This window comes from Filicampus tigris, chromosome 9 (assembly GCF_054856515.1).
Source record: "Filicampus tigris isolate MCC_2025a chromosome 9, RoL_Ftig_1.0, whole genome shotgun sequence".
NCBI lineage: Eukaryota > Metazoa > Chordata > Actinopteri > Syngnathiformes > Syngnathidae > Filicampus > Filicampus tigris.
In genome coordinates, this window is record NC_141225.1 from 6778597 (window position 1) to 6796585 (window position 17989).

The 17989-nt window shown below is 42.0% G+C and overlaps 1 protein-coding gene across 1 annotated transcript in view; it reads left to right on the forward strand.

Annotated features, from left to right (window-relative positions):
• Positions 1–17989, forward strand: part of slc2a1b (solute carrier family 2 member 1b) — a 31341-nt gene that overhangs the window by 668 nt on the left and 12684 nt on the right. Inside the window, exon 2 of the mRNA XM_086039549.1 lies at positions 11873–11968. Within this exon, the coding sequence (XP_085895675.1) occupies positions 11873–11968 (96 nt within the window). The remainder of the gene's footprint in view (positions 1–11872; positions 11969–17989) is intronic.

A 17989-nucleotide genomic window follows, 5' to 3' on the forward strand; every position in this document is an offset into this window, starting at 1 on the left:
CAAATAAATATTTTACATTAACATATTTAATGTTGTTTAGTTTACTATGTGTAATAGAAATGCTGTTTCTCAACAGATTTGACCAAATCAAACGTGGCGCTTATTCAGTTTTTTTTATACACTTATTGATATTGCAAAAAACGAGAGCTATATATGAATACAAAAAACATGAACGGCAAGGGTGGGAAAAGTGTTCTCACGATGGCGAGGGCACGCACTTCCCAGCTTGCTTTGCAAAGCTCCTTGCAAATAGATGTTTTGCTCTTAGTTGATTTGTTGTGAGTGTGCCTGTGGTGTCTTTGAATATGTTAGACAAGGGCAAAAGGAAGCTTTTGATGAAAGAGCAGAAAGGACATAACCTGTATAAGTTTGAACACTGGCTCAAGGGAGGAGTCAGTTTGCGGAGTGAACTGGCGTGAGTTGTGGTCAATAGCAGCCCTTTAATGACAAATGAAAGGGGCCAGTAGTGCAGTAATTATAACACCGTTGTTTAAATTTACTTGACAGATTGATTGATAAAGTTGAATGTTTATGCTGACCACTAAGTACAAAGAACTAAAAAATTAAAAATACTATGCAAAAAATTAGCCCATACTGAAACACTTCCTGTCCAAAAAGAAAGAAGTCCTACCTTTTATCAAATAAAAAAGAATCCAGTAATAATTCTTATGTACATTTAGCTGTTTTTCTCTTAAATTGATTAGTGTTTATTTATTTGTATCCTACTCAAGAATTGGTTAATTTATTGTATATGAGAAAATAAAAATCATTGTATAATAGTTTTAAATCTACATTTAAAACAAAACATATTTTAAATAATAGGTTTATGTATTTTAATAAAATGATTTACAAATTATATACAGTAATTAAAACGTGGGAATAAGATATTTTATTTGCAAAATAGTAATGACATTCACATTTTATTTTGTATTTTTCTTTTAGCACTTGAAAATTAAATGTGGTCCTGCCTTGAGCACAAAGGTTTGCCCACTGCTAATCGATGGCATTGCTAGAAGACCGTAGCTTACAACTGAATACAGAAAAATATGACTGTTTTAACATAGAAAGCAAGTGAACAGAAAAAGTGATGCCATGACATTGCTAAAAGGTACAGCGCTTAATAAGTCCAATCAATTCAGTCAGTTAAATTTCCATCCATACGGGCCACGTTATAGTCATCAATTGTATTAACTGTGTTTTTGTGTGATGGTATTTATTGGCATCTATGTGAAAACGTTTAAGTTGAGAATTTGAAACATTTAAAAAAGATTGTTCATTTTAAGCACTGACTCTTTGCACAGAGGCATTTATTTGGCTCTTTTTTTTTTTTTTTAATGTTTGCAAATTGCATATCATACACGGGATTGTCATATGCTACAAGCTGCGTATGATTGCAGAGGGTAGGGGAGACCTGCTATTGAAGATTAAAAACTAACTGTGCAAGTTATCGGACGCAGTGTTATTGGTGCTTCAATATAAATTTGTCCTCAAGTCTTGGTGAGCAGTTTTATTAGCAGCTGAAGTAGGACCATGTCAATCAGTAGCAAAACGTTTAGTAGCAAAATGTTTGCTTAAACACAATAATATCCTGCTGTCAAGTACTGTCGTTGAGTGATGTATTTTATTATTGAAAAATCTACATAAACTAGAACAAACTTAATTTGGAATTTTGTCTTTTAGTATTTGTGCATTATTTTCTGAGAAATATATGAAGAAAACCGACAAATTAAATTACCTTTTAGGTTACTGATGGTGTAGCGATTCAGTCACCTCACTTTGGTGCAGGCAGCCTGGGTTCCGTTACCACTCAGTGACAGGGTGACTCTTGAATGTGAATTGTCATCTGCTTGTGTATGTCCCCTATGATTGACTGACAACCAGAAATGATTGGCTGTTGTTGCCTAGTTAGCTGGCAAATACTTCAGCTCATCCGGGACCCTGAACCGGATAAGCGGTATAGAAAATGGATGAATGAAGGCTTCCCAGCTCTGTACCACTATTTATGGGTTTCTTTCTTGGACCACCCGTGCACTACCCATCATTAAAGTTATGTAGAAATATGCTAATGGTTGTTTGTCCAGCTCACAAATCAACAAGCAGCTTTGAAAACAACTTCAATGCTAAAAAGTTGGTTGTCAACTGAAAACTTTAGTTGAATCACTCCAAATGGTCTAAAGGCAAGGTATCTGAGACCTTATTTATACTCAAAAACGTTGCATTTGTCCTATTGTTGTGAAACTAAACAGGACTTTTATCTAGTGTCTGATAATACTCTTGTCTAGTCACTGACTAAATAGCGCAGCTTGTCGCCACCATCCTCACATTCTCAGACAGGAAATGCAACGAGACACCATAAAACAATGTTATTTTGTGGTGTAGCGACGCAGCCCCCAAGTCAAATTTATTTATATAGTCCTCAATCACAAAAGAGTCTCAACAAGCCAACAGTTGACAAGTATTATTGACATCCCCTCATCTAAACCCTCAAGTAGACAAGGAAAAACGTATTTATAAAAGCATGGGGGGCGTGAGGAGGGTTGGAAGAAAGCTTGAGACAGGACCACAGATGAGGGCAACATTTAACACAATGCGGTTGGTGCTACACACTATTAACTAGAACAGTTTGAGAGTCCATTTAACAAGATGAAGCGCTGTAGAAAGATGTCATCGTAGAAGTGGGTACTCCTCAAAATCCGGCCTGGTCAGTAGATGCAGAATTCTCCATAGCAATGCCTCCGGTAAGGTGGCCCACTTCAGATCTTGTCCCGGACAGTTGGTGCAGAATTCGAAAAGCAGTATTCGATTCGTTCATTGTCACCTAACCCCCTCTCGAAGCGGGGATGGGGGCGCAGTAAAACAGGCCTACATGTACTTAAAGTAAATGCAAGTGCATAAAAATAAGTTGAGATTTAAACATTTCTACAGAGGTAGCGGCTCTAATTTCTGCAGATAGGGCACTCCAGAGCACTGGAGCTCGCCCCGAAAAGAGAAGAGTATTCTAAATGTTTCCATAGCTGTTGTTACTTTAGCCTTCTGCACGTTTCCCCTGTGAGCGCCTTGTACTCCCACCCCAATTGTCCTCATCGGCTGGACGTTTGCTATGGATATGATGGAAATCTCCTGTCCCAATTTCCACACATCAGCCCACTGGGAGGCCATAGACTACATCAATCCAATAAGAGCCAGCCGATGCATTTTCAAACAGCACAAGTGTGTCTCTGCAGCTCTCATTTCTGCCACTGGGGAAAGTCAATAAACATTTACAGCAAGTTGATCTCAGAGCTGCAATTGTACATCTGTACATTGATTTCAGGCCGGCTTTGACAAGTGTTGTGACAGCCCGACTTTGCAGCTGTTGTTTCTCTGAGGTGTGTTCTGTCAATATCATTCAGCGTTTAACACACCTACACCTGACATGGTACCATCACTAATGAGCCAGACGTTGCCAGCACCCCAGCTTAACTCTTAACAACGCTTTATTTGTGTTCCCCTTTTTGGAACGAATAAAACGCTAATTGGGGTTAAACGTACCATTGGCTCGGCTTATTTGGACAACAAGGTGCTGTAATATCGGTCTCCGGCTCACGTTGTTCTTGAACCTCCGCACATGGTTGCAAAGCCACCAAAGTCGACGCCTTCTATTTGATGTGCTGCCTTCCTTTGTGAGTGAAGCACTTGCAATAAGACCTAAAGAGATCAATCTATTGTAGAATGAACAAGCGCTATCACTGTATTCCTCAAGTGAAATTGTCCACAGAGTCAGCAATTCTTGAGAGTACACGAAGGACCCCTTACTTCTCACACACACAAGATTTATTTTAAGATGAGCTCTGTCACCAAGGTCGTAGTGTTTGCTTTAGCGACGCCGAGCAAAGAGCACAGCTCTTTTTGATTGGTGCTACATGTGACCCTCTAGTTTGTCGGAGGATTAAATTGCCTTTTCAATTTACATAGACAAGCGTAAGCTGATATGAGCTTTAGAAATTGTGGTGGCATTATTCACAAGTCAAAAAAGCTCATTGTTCCATAATATTTGAAGAAAGTTCTAGAATAACTACGATTACCAAGAAATGTTTGGCACACTAGTGCGCACAAATGACATTCCTCTGTATTTTGGGGCCTCTGTTCTCAAGAAGAAGGGATAGGAAATGACAATCTGCAATTAAATGTTCAAGTGGATGCCATATGCTGGCAAGTAATAATGGCTACCTATGTTGAAAAGCACCTGTTTATGTTCTTCTCAGCTTGTAACAAGCACAATAAGTAAGGTCAAACATGATGTTTTCACCAAAAGGCATTGATACTTGATATTGAAATCAACAATCAACCAGGTTATGCATTAATTAAACTATTTTGAGCAGAAACGACCTTTACTGTTCACCATGTGCTTGAAACAAAGTCCAAGTTGGTTAATAAAAACAAAACAACCATAAACACTTTTGTCAAAGGATATAAAAAGTCTACACACACCTATTCAAATGGCAGGATTTTGTGATGTCCCCCCCCCAAAAAATAAGATGAACAGTTTCAAATGTTTTCCACCATTTAATGTGACCCATCATCTGGACAGCTCAACTGAAAAAGGAAATCTTTTAAACAGGGATGTAAAAATGTACAACTGCGATAATGTGGTTGAACAAGTGTGCACACTGCAGACCCCTCTCCTAACTAAGTATGTGGCTGCTAAGTAACCAGTCACATTCAAATTCATGTTAAATGGGAGTTGGCACACAGCTGCCACCATTTAAAGTATCTCGAATTTACTCCAAATAAAGTGCAGATGTTCTCCTCACATTTCTTTACTTCCTACCATAGGCCTGAAGGGTTTGTGCTTACATGGACTGCTGTTTTGACCTGTTCATAATTCAGTGTTTTGAATAACAGTTCATGCGAACGTTGGAGGTACCGGTACTTGTTTTACACGTGGCCTTGTGAAACTATAGATTGATTGGTTGTTTTTCCCTTGTACATTTTGCTGACCTCTCTGAATGTAGATTGGTTTTAATCAGCTACTTATGAAGGAAGGTAGTATAAAATTGATTACATGTGTCAATAATGTATTTTTGTGTAGTAGTAGTAGTTCAAGTTGGGCATACATCAGAAAGCTGACGAAGGCTTTAGTCACATGCCAAAGCAAACAAGAGTATTTGGAAATGCAGGTCAGGAGGATGAGTGTTGAGCTTGGTGAAGTTGCAGAGGATCACATATTGGATTCCGCACAGATGTGTAAACTGAGATCGCGAAGGTAGCGGCCCGTGGAGGGACGTGATAGAGTCCTCGTAGGCCAGGGGTGGGTAATTCCGGCCCTCGAGGGTCGGTATCCTGCATGTTTTCGATGTCACCCATGTGCAACCCACCTGATTCAAATGATCAGGATCGTTATCCAGCGTCTGCAGACCTTGCTGATTATATGCTCATTTGAGTCAGGTGTGTTGCAGCAGGGACAGATGGAAAACAGGCAGGATACCAGCCCTCGAGGGCCGGAATTGCCCACCCTTGTTGTAGGCAAAGCTTAGGGGGCTCCCAGCAGAGTTCAAGTGCAATCAAAGCTGCTTTCATCAGCATTCACTTTTGGTCTGTCCTCGTACTGTCTTGAAATAATAGGTTAAGCGCATTAAATGGGGACTTTAAAGCAGCCTTGTAGTTAGTGGTGCAACAGATCAATAAACTCACGGTTTGGATCGGATCACAGATTTGAGACACTGAAAGGATTGTTTTGCAGAATATGATTTTTGGGATGTTGTGTTGCTGTAGGGAGTAACTATGTAGTGGTAATTAAAAACTATGAAAAGACAAACCAAAAACACAAGTCAAGGTAGCCGTCACGCCGCAACATTGGCCAACTTCATAATTAAATCCGACTAAGGCGATTGTATTGGCCTGAATGTATTATTTGGTAAGCTTTTATTTTGAAGTTAGCATTTGCGTTGGCGGTGTGTTACATTATGAGTACTGTATGCTTGCAGCTTCCTTGAGATGTCTAAATGACGGCGCACACCAAATAAACTGTTAGCCGAGGGAAGGAAAAAAAAATCTTTACCATTTCTTTTTTTTCTTTGAGGTACTCGAATTACTCAAGGACTTGTTTCATCCCTAGTGGCCAAAATGCTCCTAAACATGTGACTTATATGATCCACGAGGGTTTTCCAATTCCTCTGCTGCTATTATAGTGAATGTGGTCTGGTCATGTTGCTTTCATGTGAACACACACATTTTATTTCTTCTTTCGGGGGGTAATTTCATCAAAAAAAAGTTTGATCACATTTAAATTGTGAGAATATGTATGTTGAAATTTTCTCCGAGATTTTCTTTAGGCCCAATTAATTCATCACCTTTTTGGGGAGGGTGGCACAGTGGGCGAGTGGTTAGCACGTTTGCCTCAGTGCAAAGGTCGTGGGATCGAATCCGGACCGGGCCTTCCTGTGAGGAGTTTGCATGGTCTCCCCATGCCTGCGTGGGTTTTCTCCGGGTACTCCGGTTTCCTCTCACATTCCAAAAACATGCACGGTAGGTTAGTTGAACACTTTACATTGTCCATAGGCATAGGTATGATTGTGAGTGTGAATGTTTGTTTGTCTCTGTGTGCCCTGCAATTGGCTGGCAACCATTTCAGGGTGTACCCCGAAGACAGCTGGGATAAGCTCCAGCACGCCTGTGACCTCCAATATGTGTGAAATCTCACTAATTTAAAACTTATGTACCCTGGTTGGAGGTAATGTATTTTAGGGGTCCCAAACACAAAACAGCAAAACTCACTTAGCACTCCTGTATTGGTGTTAACCATCTGAAGAGTCTAGCATCTGTGGAGAGCTGAGTATTAACAGCCTCTTAACACAGTTTGTATTTTGCAGTAATGACTGTCCCCCCACAAAATCACATGGTTAACTTCACAAGCAGAGCGATTGCATGGTAGAGTCAGACTGTGTCATCTACAGTAGAGGGTGACACGGGAGTGGCTTTTCAGTCCCGTCCCATCTCGTCTCTAATCTACAGTAAGAGAATCTACAACACATAGGCTTCCACTTGCTTTTATTTATAAGATGCTGGATTCCTGAAGTGATTATAGATGTAATAGTTCTTTCTTGGACATTGTGTATGCTCAGCCAACCAATGGTCAGCCACGATACAAACAAAGCATCCCTCTGTATTGTGCCTTGTGCCATTTCCATCTAATCAAAGGCTGATAGCAATGCGTATAAAGCAAATAAAAATTGGAGGTTAAAATGTTTATTGGAGTTGGCTACACTTTTCCACCTCATTAAAAGTAATTACAACTACTCAAAGCACGTCTTAGCAGTTTGGCATGATGAAGGCACACACCGGCTTCCTTTTAGGCAATGAGGATGATATATTTGCATGTAGGGTGTGACATCATTGTTCCCTGAACACCTAAATGCTCTGATGCTGCTGCCCCGTGTACAGACAGAGTATAGGAATCTTCCACTCGCTGCTTCCTGTGTGGCATGTAGAGGAGACGCAGCAAAAGTCTGACATGGAGTTAAAAGTATTACCTTCATCCACTGGACAATGTATACATGTGCTCTCTTATATTGCCAAGAAAGCTTCCATTTCCTTTCCAGAATATTGTGTTCGGCTAGAACAAAGTTGACTTTATGTCAGACCAAATTAAACACGTGTAGAGTCTTGGTATGTAGGTAAAAGGTAAAGCTGGTCGATTTTTCTCTAGTCCTCTCTGTGTGCGATTCTCCCGCTTGCTGTATTCAAGCGTTGAAGGAAGTAGTTGCACATATTTATAGCCTTTCCCCAGGGCGAGCCAGCCGTCACGTAGCCAGCGATGGCTTCTCCCACGAAGACAAGATTTCTTTGCTTATTGAAGAAGCAGCTCATTGAAACTCTTTTATACGTAGGTGAGTCTATCATCGTCACTTCATCGTTGGCTCGTTAAGACACAAAATCCTTCACGCCCAAAAGTATACTGAACAAGGCTGTGGTGTGTTTTATAACATGACACATCCTTGTAGGCTGGCTTGGAGTGGCTTAAAATGTTTTATAGCACACGTCACAGTGCATTCTCTAAATTATTGATTTTTATCCCTCCTCTCCATGGCCCTCACAAAAACGTGTCACGCAGACTGCCACTGTCCCAAAAATTGCTTCTTAACTCATTCAGTACCAGACTTTTTCAGACCCATTGTTAAATGACATAGATGGCATTGGGATGTAATGAGTTAAAAGTATCTAGTTTCCTTAAGTTTGTTTTGTTTAACCAGGAACATAACCAAAGTTTTAATTGGTCAAGGGTGAGCAAAAAAATGGTTTTGAACGCAGATGACTTCATAAGCCACAAAGCTCCTTTTATACCTGGTCATGGATTACATTTTTTGTGGGATGTATTGCTACTATTCGTCACAACCTTGCATACCGTGACATACTTGTTATGCTACCTCTGTTTAAAATATGTGACATTAGCCACCCATAATTGTGACATAAGTATAACAGTGGGTACTTCATTTTTAACGCGAAAGGCCGCAATGTTGGGTGTTCCAAGTGACCCAAACTGGAATTGAACTGCGAACCTTCTGTCTTTGATATGACAGTGCTAAACACGCTGCTAACATACAGTCAGAAATTTGCATAAAAGTTTGACTATTAACACTTGTGGATCCGCTTCTAGGCCACAAATTCTATTCTAAATTCTCATGAGTTCTATTCTATTCTTCTAGGCCCAATAAGAGGGGTGGGCAATTTACACAATTTTGCAGGTCCGTCATCCGTCAGCGGTCTGGGCACCCGTTCGTCATCATCAATTTGTCATTTTTTCAAGCCAAACAGCAATTGTGAGTCGGTCCGTCTGTCATATTATTTTAACCGCGTTATCACTAGTAAATTTCACCGGTCCGCCAGTCCTTCTATTGTCAGCCCGTCAGTCTCCGCCCCCATGGAGAACACGCCATAGTCCAACAGATAAAAAATCCAATGTGATCAAGATGGTAAATGATAAATGCTTAATACGTCATCTTTTCAATTCTGGTCGAAGTTTTTACTTTGCTGAACAGCAAAGAAAGCGACAGCAACAACAATGGAGCTCATGCCTGCTAGAACAAAGAGACCTATATGACTGGATGATGCGTTTAATTGTACAGGTATTGTGAAATCGATCAAGAAGCATGGTGTGCAAGCATGGATGCAGCACGTCTGCCTCGCAATTCATGAAATTAAAAAAAACACAAATATGTAAAAATGTATATTGTAAAGATGTTTGTTTGTATATTTATTTATTTTTTTAAAATTTTTTTTACATATTAGATATGGCCCAAAAGCAGAACCGGGCAGTCTGGCCCTGGGCCCGACTGGTCAGACCCTCCGGCCGGGCTGGATGCCCATTTTTGGGGCGGTTGGGCGACAAATTTTTAAAAATGACTAAAATGACTAAGCATGACCAGAAGTGGATTTTAGTCCGGCCCACTAATCGGTCCTCATGCGTTTGACGTGGTCGCGAGGCGGCCAAATTTCATCTCAGCCTACTCAGTGAAAGGCTTCTTTTTAGGCTTCTTTCTACTCCCGCGTCGGCGCGAGCGACAACTGCCGCATTGATTCACGTGACCGACGCATTGTGCTGTTGGCGACAGGTCTGCAACACATGCCACGCACCTATCAGGAATTGTTGCTGCTCTGATCGGCCCTTTATGTCACATGTTGCGATGACATACAGTTTCCCACACGGAGAGGAGAGAGAGAATGCAGCACGCAGCTCGTTGCGCCAGCAAAAGCAAACTAGGTTGGCAATAAAATGAAATGCGTAGTCTACTCATCTCGGCCCTTTATGGTTGTAGCAGGTACGATATCCATTGTTGTCGCTGTCTTTTTGAAGCGACACCCCCCGACTTGGAACTTAACGGTTTCAAAACAACTTGTGTCCGGGAGTATATTAAGCACTCAAGTATGACGCTGCCACGTCAAGGTGGAGTTCATGCACTTCTTCTGGCCTCTTCTACTTCCGGAAATACGCCGTAGCAAACCTGCTGTGTATAGTGGTTTGCTGGTATGCTTTTATTTTGAAGGCCGTGAACGAAGGGAAGTGTGGAAAATAAATAACTCATTGAATGTGACTTCTGGCCGTGTGTTGGACCCAAATAATTATACAATACGACAAAACCAACCCCGGGGCTCGCAATGGAAGTAAGCACACGCAGTTGGGTAAGTAGTAAAGTACTAGCGGCGCATTTTGAAGCGTGTCCACAGTGGGTTCGAATCGTGAATTAGCCAGCTAATGATCCTTAAAAAGCTTCTGCCATTAGCATCTCTCCTGCGGCGGCGTCAATCACGGACACTTTTTTTGGGGGGGGAGGGATGGGGTGGACGGGGCGTGGGCTGACAATGTTTATGAATATGGCCGGAGGGTCGCGGCTGGAAGGCAACCCAGGTCAAGGGTGGAGGGTCGTGGTCAGACAGGCAAAAAAGGGTCAAGTGCCCAGCTCTGGCCAAAAGTAATTAAGTATTCACGTTACATTACTTTAATAATATGGTACTTTACTAACAGTTAACTAGTAACTATATCGAAATACACTTTTAAAGTGACCCTCCCAACCCTACTAATGGAATATAAAACAATCCATTGAAACAGGAAGTACGCCAGTAACTAACCTTGAGATGACATTCTTCCGGCACTGTCCAATCTACTTCATTCAAGTTCATTGTGTGCAGTGGAACCTTGAAAATGTGTATGTCTCTTTAGTGCAAGGTGAACAATAGCATGGGTTGGAGATGTTCTTCAAAATACTTCCCTCATTGCTCGTCAACTATCAGATCGTCAATGGTGCTGTGGAACACATGAGGGAATTTCATTTAGCCAGTGTGTGATCAATTCCAGCCCAATATGTGACTGTGACGAGTTGTTCCCGAAGCTGTTGCTTGCTTGTCCGACATGAAGGAAATTAACATGCTTTTCTCTGGTTTATTAGATTTGAGGTATGAGGGTAATATGCTCTAAGCTGCTCGGCTCCATGGGGGCTAATGTTGGGAGAGAAGCAAATAATATATAGGCATCTGGAGGTTGCCCCTGGAGCAATTTACAGTTTACCTCAATTGCATGGAGAGTTGCACCTCTCGGTTTAAGACAAAGATATCTACTGGAATAGTTTATTTAGGTGTTGCATAACGTGACTGTGATATAAGCTGTTTGGAATGTTTTCTCAAACATTGCATTCATTGTGCTAGTTATAATCAGCCTGTGAGTATCTAATAAGTCAAGGTCCAACCTGTGGAGATCTTCACATTTTCCTTGAATAAAATTGTATTGTACTGTATCGTAGTAATGAAAGCAATACTTGACAAAGCAATCTTACATTGACCCAAGAAGTTGATGGTGCCAGGATGAGCAGTTACTCATTTTCATGAGACGGATTTTGATTGAGAAATGGATGGACAGATGGATAGAAAGATGGACACTTAATATGCACTTGTTTCATTCTGGTTGAAATCAAGCTGTTTTGGGGGTCAGGTCTGTCTCATGCAAGAGCAGAGGATGGCTTTAGCTACCATAATGATCGGGGCACAGCTAGGGCGGGCATACAATGAAGCGAGTGACTACTCAGTGCCAACTTTTCTGCTCCTTCTGCTGACTAAAAAAAGAGACGAGCGTCAAATCTAGATAGATCCTTTTTGTGGTGTTATTGGAGACTGAGACTCCCACCGGAGAAATTTTCCACCCCTGCTCATCCAAAATGCAAATGAATGGTGCTTGCACACAGCCACCACTGGCTAATTTCACCACAACCTAGAATATTCCCTTTAAGATACCTTGGAATGGTTTTAAATTGTGATTAAAAATGTATTCAATGTCTTCTTTATTGAGTCCTAATTCTGACCTATGGAACCACTGACATCACTTCCCATTTCTCTCCCCTTGCAGCAAGTCACACTCCCGTTGATGCTGTGTGTTGGGACTGCCGTGATCGGATCCCTGCAGTTTGGGTACAACACAGGCGTCATCAATGCGCCTCAAAAGGTAAGAATATTACAAAGTTGCTGTTGAACACGTACCGTGCCTCTCACCCAAAGTTAGCTGGGCGGGGCTTCGACTCACCCGTGACTCGAGCCAGGATACGTACACAAAATGGATTGATGGATGTTTATGAAGGAGAAATCCTAAATATTTTGGGTCTGCAATATTGTCCCGTGCCTGTGACTTGCTGAGCTTTGGGCCACAGAGTGGAAAAGGGGGTGGACTTAGCAGAGGGATAATAATAGCTGCATTAGGGCTTATCAGCTCCAAGGACATCTATATTAACAGACTTCGGGTGATTCCTGTGTAAAACAGTGCCCTAAAATGGACTGACTGACAGCAGGCTAGGCGAGGATTATTGCAGGAAATGAAAAGGCACCTGTTCCCAGGGCAACGCAGGTAGTAAGAAAACATTCTCATGACCCCTCCCCTACGAGTCAATTTGAAGTTTATTAAATGGGAGGTTAATAAAGGAGCCAATATCCGGGAAGATGTATATTGAGAGTGAATTTGTGTGGGATTGTTAGACTGCGTTGGTCTGGGCGCACCCTGCGGCCTCACAGCACACAGGGTCTCAGGTGTGTCGCCAGACAGGCCCAACCTCTTTACAACTCTCTAGTTACCTTTTGTTTCGATTGGATCCTCAGCTCTTTGCTATGCTGCCACACACATGATTGATTGAATGGTATACACACACGGCAATAATTAAACCGTACGTGCATGCCGCTCTGCCCTTACTATCTGTTCATTTTCAACACTACTTCATAAAATAATTGGTGATTATGTGTAAAACTATGAGACGACCAACAGTATTGATTTGAGAAAAAAATCTTAACCATATTTGGACATACAGCGTTTCTGCCCGACAACGCTATGTTCCATGTGATTGATTTGGCAACCGGTCCAGGGTGTACCCCACCTCTTGCCCGAAGTCAGCTGGAACAGGCTCCAGCTCACCCATGATTCTAATATGGAAAAATCATGTATAATGTAATGAATGTATTGATATTTTTCAAAGACTCTTCTTGCTCCAAAGTGTGACTCAGACTTTAATTTAGCATCCAGACAGTCAAATCGTATTTATCTTTCATTTTAGTGTGAAAAAAATCTCCCTGCCTTGGATGTCTTCACATGTGGAACGGCATTAGGGGCTTGTTCCAGGACTGTTAATCCGCTTGGGTTGAAGAAGTTAGTTATAGGCACAGTGAAAACAGGGGGGAAAAAAAGCACATGTTCGACCACATGGATCTAAGCGGTGCGAATGCCAACATGGGAGTAGAAGGGGGATTTGGACAGTGTGTGTTTTTTATACACACAATCGTGGGTTTAAGCGTGGTCACGTGAAGGTTGCAAAACAGTTCCCTGACACATTCACTTATAATCCCTTTGTATTAATGACCAAGTAAGAGGATATCGATTTACCACAACAATTTCTTTGCAACAGTGAGGTCCCGTATACTTTCACTTTGCATTAAAAGACTGCATGAGAGCAGCACAGAGTTGCTAAACTGTGAATATATGAATGAACCCCAACATCCAGTGGCCACGATACATGGACGTCATAATTAAAAACTCAGCGGATACATTAGCGGATACACACCAAATCTACCGTGACTGCAAGAGATGTTGTTTTTTTTTTTTTTTTCCTCGACACACTTTGTTATACATTGCTCACCTTGACAACCTGACCGCCAGCACGGACGACTCCTGCTAACAGGCCGGCAGCATGAATGCACATCTTGTTTTCAGGCCGTGTGCTTCCTGTTGCCAGCTGCTGGATGGGCCTGCGCGGCCCTCTTTGAAAGTAACACAAGCCAGGGGTCAGTCAGGACGTTTACGTGCAGTTTGGCTGGGACACGGCAGAGGAATGTTCATCTCCACTACCAAGAGTGGCTGGCGCTCTGTCCCACTTGAGCCTCTTAGTATTCTTGGATTTAATAATGTCTAATTCTAAGCTCTTTTGGCGGTTGCGGCTCAGCTCAGATTGCTGTTTTTAAGTGGTAAAGCTGTGGAATCTACACCTTATTGAACACAAGAGCTTAAGACATGCTAACAAACATCAAAAAACAAAAATGGGGAATGACTGTCCGGCACAGAACTGAGACAAATTTCATCCTGAGAGGAGACTGAGGGCAGAAAGAAATTGGAGCTCTGCAGCCAAGTGGAAACTCTGGAGGAGAATTAGAATTAGTCGTAGTGAGGAGACCAATAAAATCCAGAGAAGAGAGGGCAACAAGAAACTGGAGCACAAGCCAAGTGGAGACCTTTGGAGAATGACATCTCCTGTTATCACTCCTGCCCCCTGACAGAGACAAATTTTATCTTGAGAAGATTCTTGAGGGCAACAAGTAACCTGGGCTGCAGTCAAGTGTAAACTGTGGAGAAGAATGAGGGTTTCCTGTACATGTATTTTCTTCTGCCGTAGTGCTGGGACAAATTATCTCCTGAGAGGAGACTGACGACAATAACAAATGGGATCGTTCCAGCCAAGTGGAAACTGTAGAGGAGAATGAGAGTTTCTTACATTTCTTTCTGCGATGTTACAGCCATAAATTTTATCCTGAAAAGAGACTGAGGGCAACAAGAAAACGGAGCGGTCCAACCAAGTGGAAGATATCTGTGAAACAGGGGTGTCCAGCTCCGGTCCTCAAGGGCCGCTTTCCTGCCTGTTTTCCAGCTCTCCTTGCTGCAACGCACCTGATGATCGTTAGCAAGCTAGCTAACGATCATCAGGTGTGTTGCAGCAAGGAGAGCTGGAAAACAGGTAGGACACCGGACATTGAGGACCGAGTTTGGACACCCCTGCTGTAAAACAATGTGGGTTTCCTGTGTTTACTATTTCCGTGATACAGAGACACATTTTTTTCCAGAGAGTAGACTGAGGGCAACAAGAAATCGGAGCAGTCCAGCCAAGTGGAGACTTTGGATGCAAATGAGCATTTCCTGTATTTACTTTTTCCAGTGGAGGAGGCAAATATTAGCCCAAAAGGAGAGCAATGGCAACAAGAAAACAGTGCTGCAGTCAAGTTGAAACTGTGGAGGAGAGTAAGGGTCTTATGTATTTTCCTCTATCAAGGTAGAGACATGAAAAAAATGTCAGCACTAAAATTTACCTCCCTAAAAGAATCTGTAGTGATTTATGGGCTTTTTTGTGATGACCAAAGCCGCAAATTGGCCCGCCCACTTTTGTGGCGTTTTTTGTTATGTTTTTTTCTTCCCCATCTCAGGCTGTCAACGTCATCGCAGGGAGGCTTGATCCGTGTTGTTCCTTGTCTTGGTTTGTCACGTTCTGTTGTCATCTAGTATCTGAAAGTGATTAATTGCCTCTAAAATGCATTTGCACATTTCTACTCTTTTCCATTTCAAATTGTGAAATTATAAAAGCGGGCGGCACAATATTTAGTTTTTATTAACATCAAATGTGAGCTCCTATGGGGAAAAAACACTACCACCTCCACAAAATCAAACATATTGTGCTGATTGTTTTTCTACATTTTTTTTTTTAATTACTGGTTAGAGAGCACAATACCAGGATTGCACATATGAATTTTAGTGTCAATTGATCGTAGTTTTCAGACGTTTAGCGATGCAAACGCTTTTGTTATTTTCCCATGGCAGCCATGGCTGTTGGCTCCCGCTAGCTCCCACGGCTAGTCGAGGCAGAATTAGCTTTTGATAGCTAACAGTCAAAGTTAGCAGAAGGAGATTTATTTCTTACTGTCCATACATGAGGGTTCGTTTCTCGGACGAGCTGCCTGCTCGAGTAGGAGTTAGCTCCACGCCGCCACCGGTCAGCCAGTGAGTAGCGCCGTGTTTGCTACAGAGGAGGTCTCGTCACAGCGAACGCTTTAATTCTGTCCAGCCAGAGATACAGCGGCGTAGCCGTGCGAGTGGGCCGGCCCGTGTGTGTCAATTTCGGATAAATACAAGCCCCGGAGGTCGGCTTGTCGAAATGTCAGAGTTGGACTTGGAAAGATTTAAGAGCACCGAACTTCCAGCGAGGCCGTCCCTTCAGCCGAGTATGGCCATTTAATGCACCTAATTTTTGGACAGGCGGCGCAAGGGTGGACCTTGGAGAAAAAGTAAGTCAAGCTAACACTTTAAATGTACAGTGGTACCTCTACTTACGGTCGTCTCTTCATACGAAATGTTGAAGTTACAAAACGCCTCAACAGGAAAATATTGCCTCTTGTTACGAAAGAAATTTCAGGATACGAAAGGTAAAAATACAGTATGGGCTGCTACTCGCAGCTCCAGAGTTTCCTGAACGCAACATACTCATAGCTGCTCTGCCATTGGCTATTACGTAGCATCTTCCTGGCATCCCATTGGCTAAGAGGGACCTCTACCGTATGTGTCTATGTGTGTAGATAGATATATATGTGATAGATATGTCTATGTAGCGTCCTCGTCATTCGCCCCTCGGGCCATGAGGTGTTCCGCAGTGTTGTTTTCGTCAACGATGATGATGACGAAAATAATTTGCTAACGCCCCTTTTTTTTTCATTACGATGACGAACTAAACGTGGCTCTTTCATGACGAAAACATGACGTGACGTACATGAATTTTTGGTGACTAGACAGGACTAAATTGTTAGTGTGTGGTCCGTCAGATTCAAAATTTATTCACATCCCTTCTTATTGTACATGTAGTCTTTCAAAAAATTGCAATGCTGGTGAAACCTATTCTCGTTTGGGCACGGCCACCGTCGGGACAGCACGCGGGGCGTACACCGTTGCACACACCGGCACAACAAAACACGAACAGGTCTGCGGTCATTGGTCTCGGCTCACGCACACTGACATGCTTTCCTTTGACGGACCATGGCGACAGTGACACCAAATGGGCTTGGTGGTCGGAAACGAAGGAAAGATATATGGAGATACTTTCTGTGCAACCCAGCAGAAAGAACGACACGATGCATTGTAGACAGCGGTAACGGTGAATGTGGAAAGAATATGACAAATCTCAAGCCACATGTTGATAAAACGTTTTTATTTTGTTTATTTATGTTGCTTTAAGTTAAATAAAGCCACAACAGTTGCCAAATAAAATGTTTTGGTTCTAGGCTTATTTTGGAGCAATGAGCATTGATTCCAGTTACCACTTTATCTGTTTGTAATCCTTAGTAGTCGATGAATAAGTCTTTGCTATCGGCTGGAAACCTTGTATGCCGATTTTTAACTAATACGGACTAAAACCTTTTTGAATTTTCGTCGACTAAAACTAGACTTAAACTATCACTAATAGAAATGACTAAATGTGACGAAAACTATAATATAATATAATAAGCATTTTCGTCCAAAAGACTAAGACTACATCTAAAATGCCTGCCAAAAATACCACTGGTGTTCCGATAGTTTTACGTGAATTAGAAACGAGGAAAAGAAAAAATAGAAAATTGTTTTCTTTTGTCCATACAAGCAAAGCAAGATATAATAGAAAAGTATGAAAAAGGGATGCGTTTAGTTGGTCTCGCCAAAGAATATGACCGTAATGTATCGACAGTCACCACGTTATTAAATCAGTTCTTTACAAAAAGCCAGGCAAAAACCACTTCTGAGAGAGAACATGAACCAAAGAGGGCAAAATTGCTCAAATTGCTCTTCAATTGTAGGTGTTCCTGAACACGTTTTATACTGAGTTTTCCAAAACAAATTGATAAAAGTTAAAATGCAAGCTAATATCATTTTCCTGACAAAAAAAATACATAAATGGAGCTTGTTATTGAAAAATGGACCGTGTCGGCTCTCTGATCCCTTTAACAGCTTTCACGGTTAAGGCACCAAGGTAAAAGCCAATGTGATTGAGCGCATGTCAGTGAGGCAGCGTGCCAACTGTCAAGCATGCTGCATTCTCCCTGCACATACTGGTCTGATGGCTTCTTGTGGTTTTACCCACTCAAACCTGGTCAAGGAGGAACTGTGAAAAACTTTCAGCCCTACCTAATGCCGCGTCAAGAGAGGGATGGATTTAAAAACAAAATAAACTGCCGTGTCAGCATAGGTGAGAGGGGTTTTTTA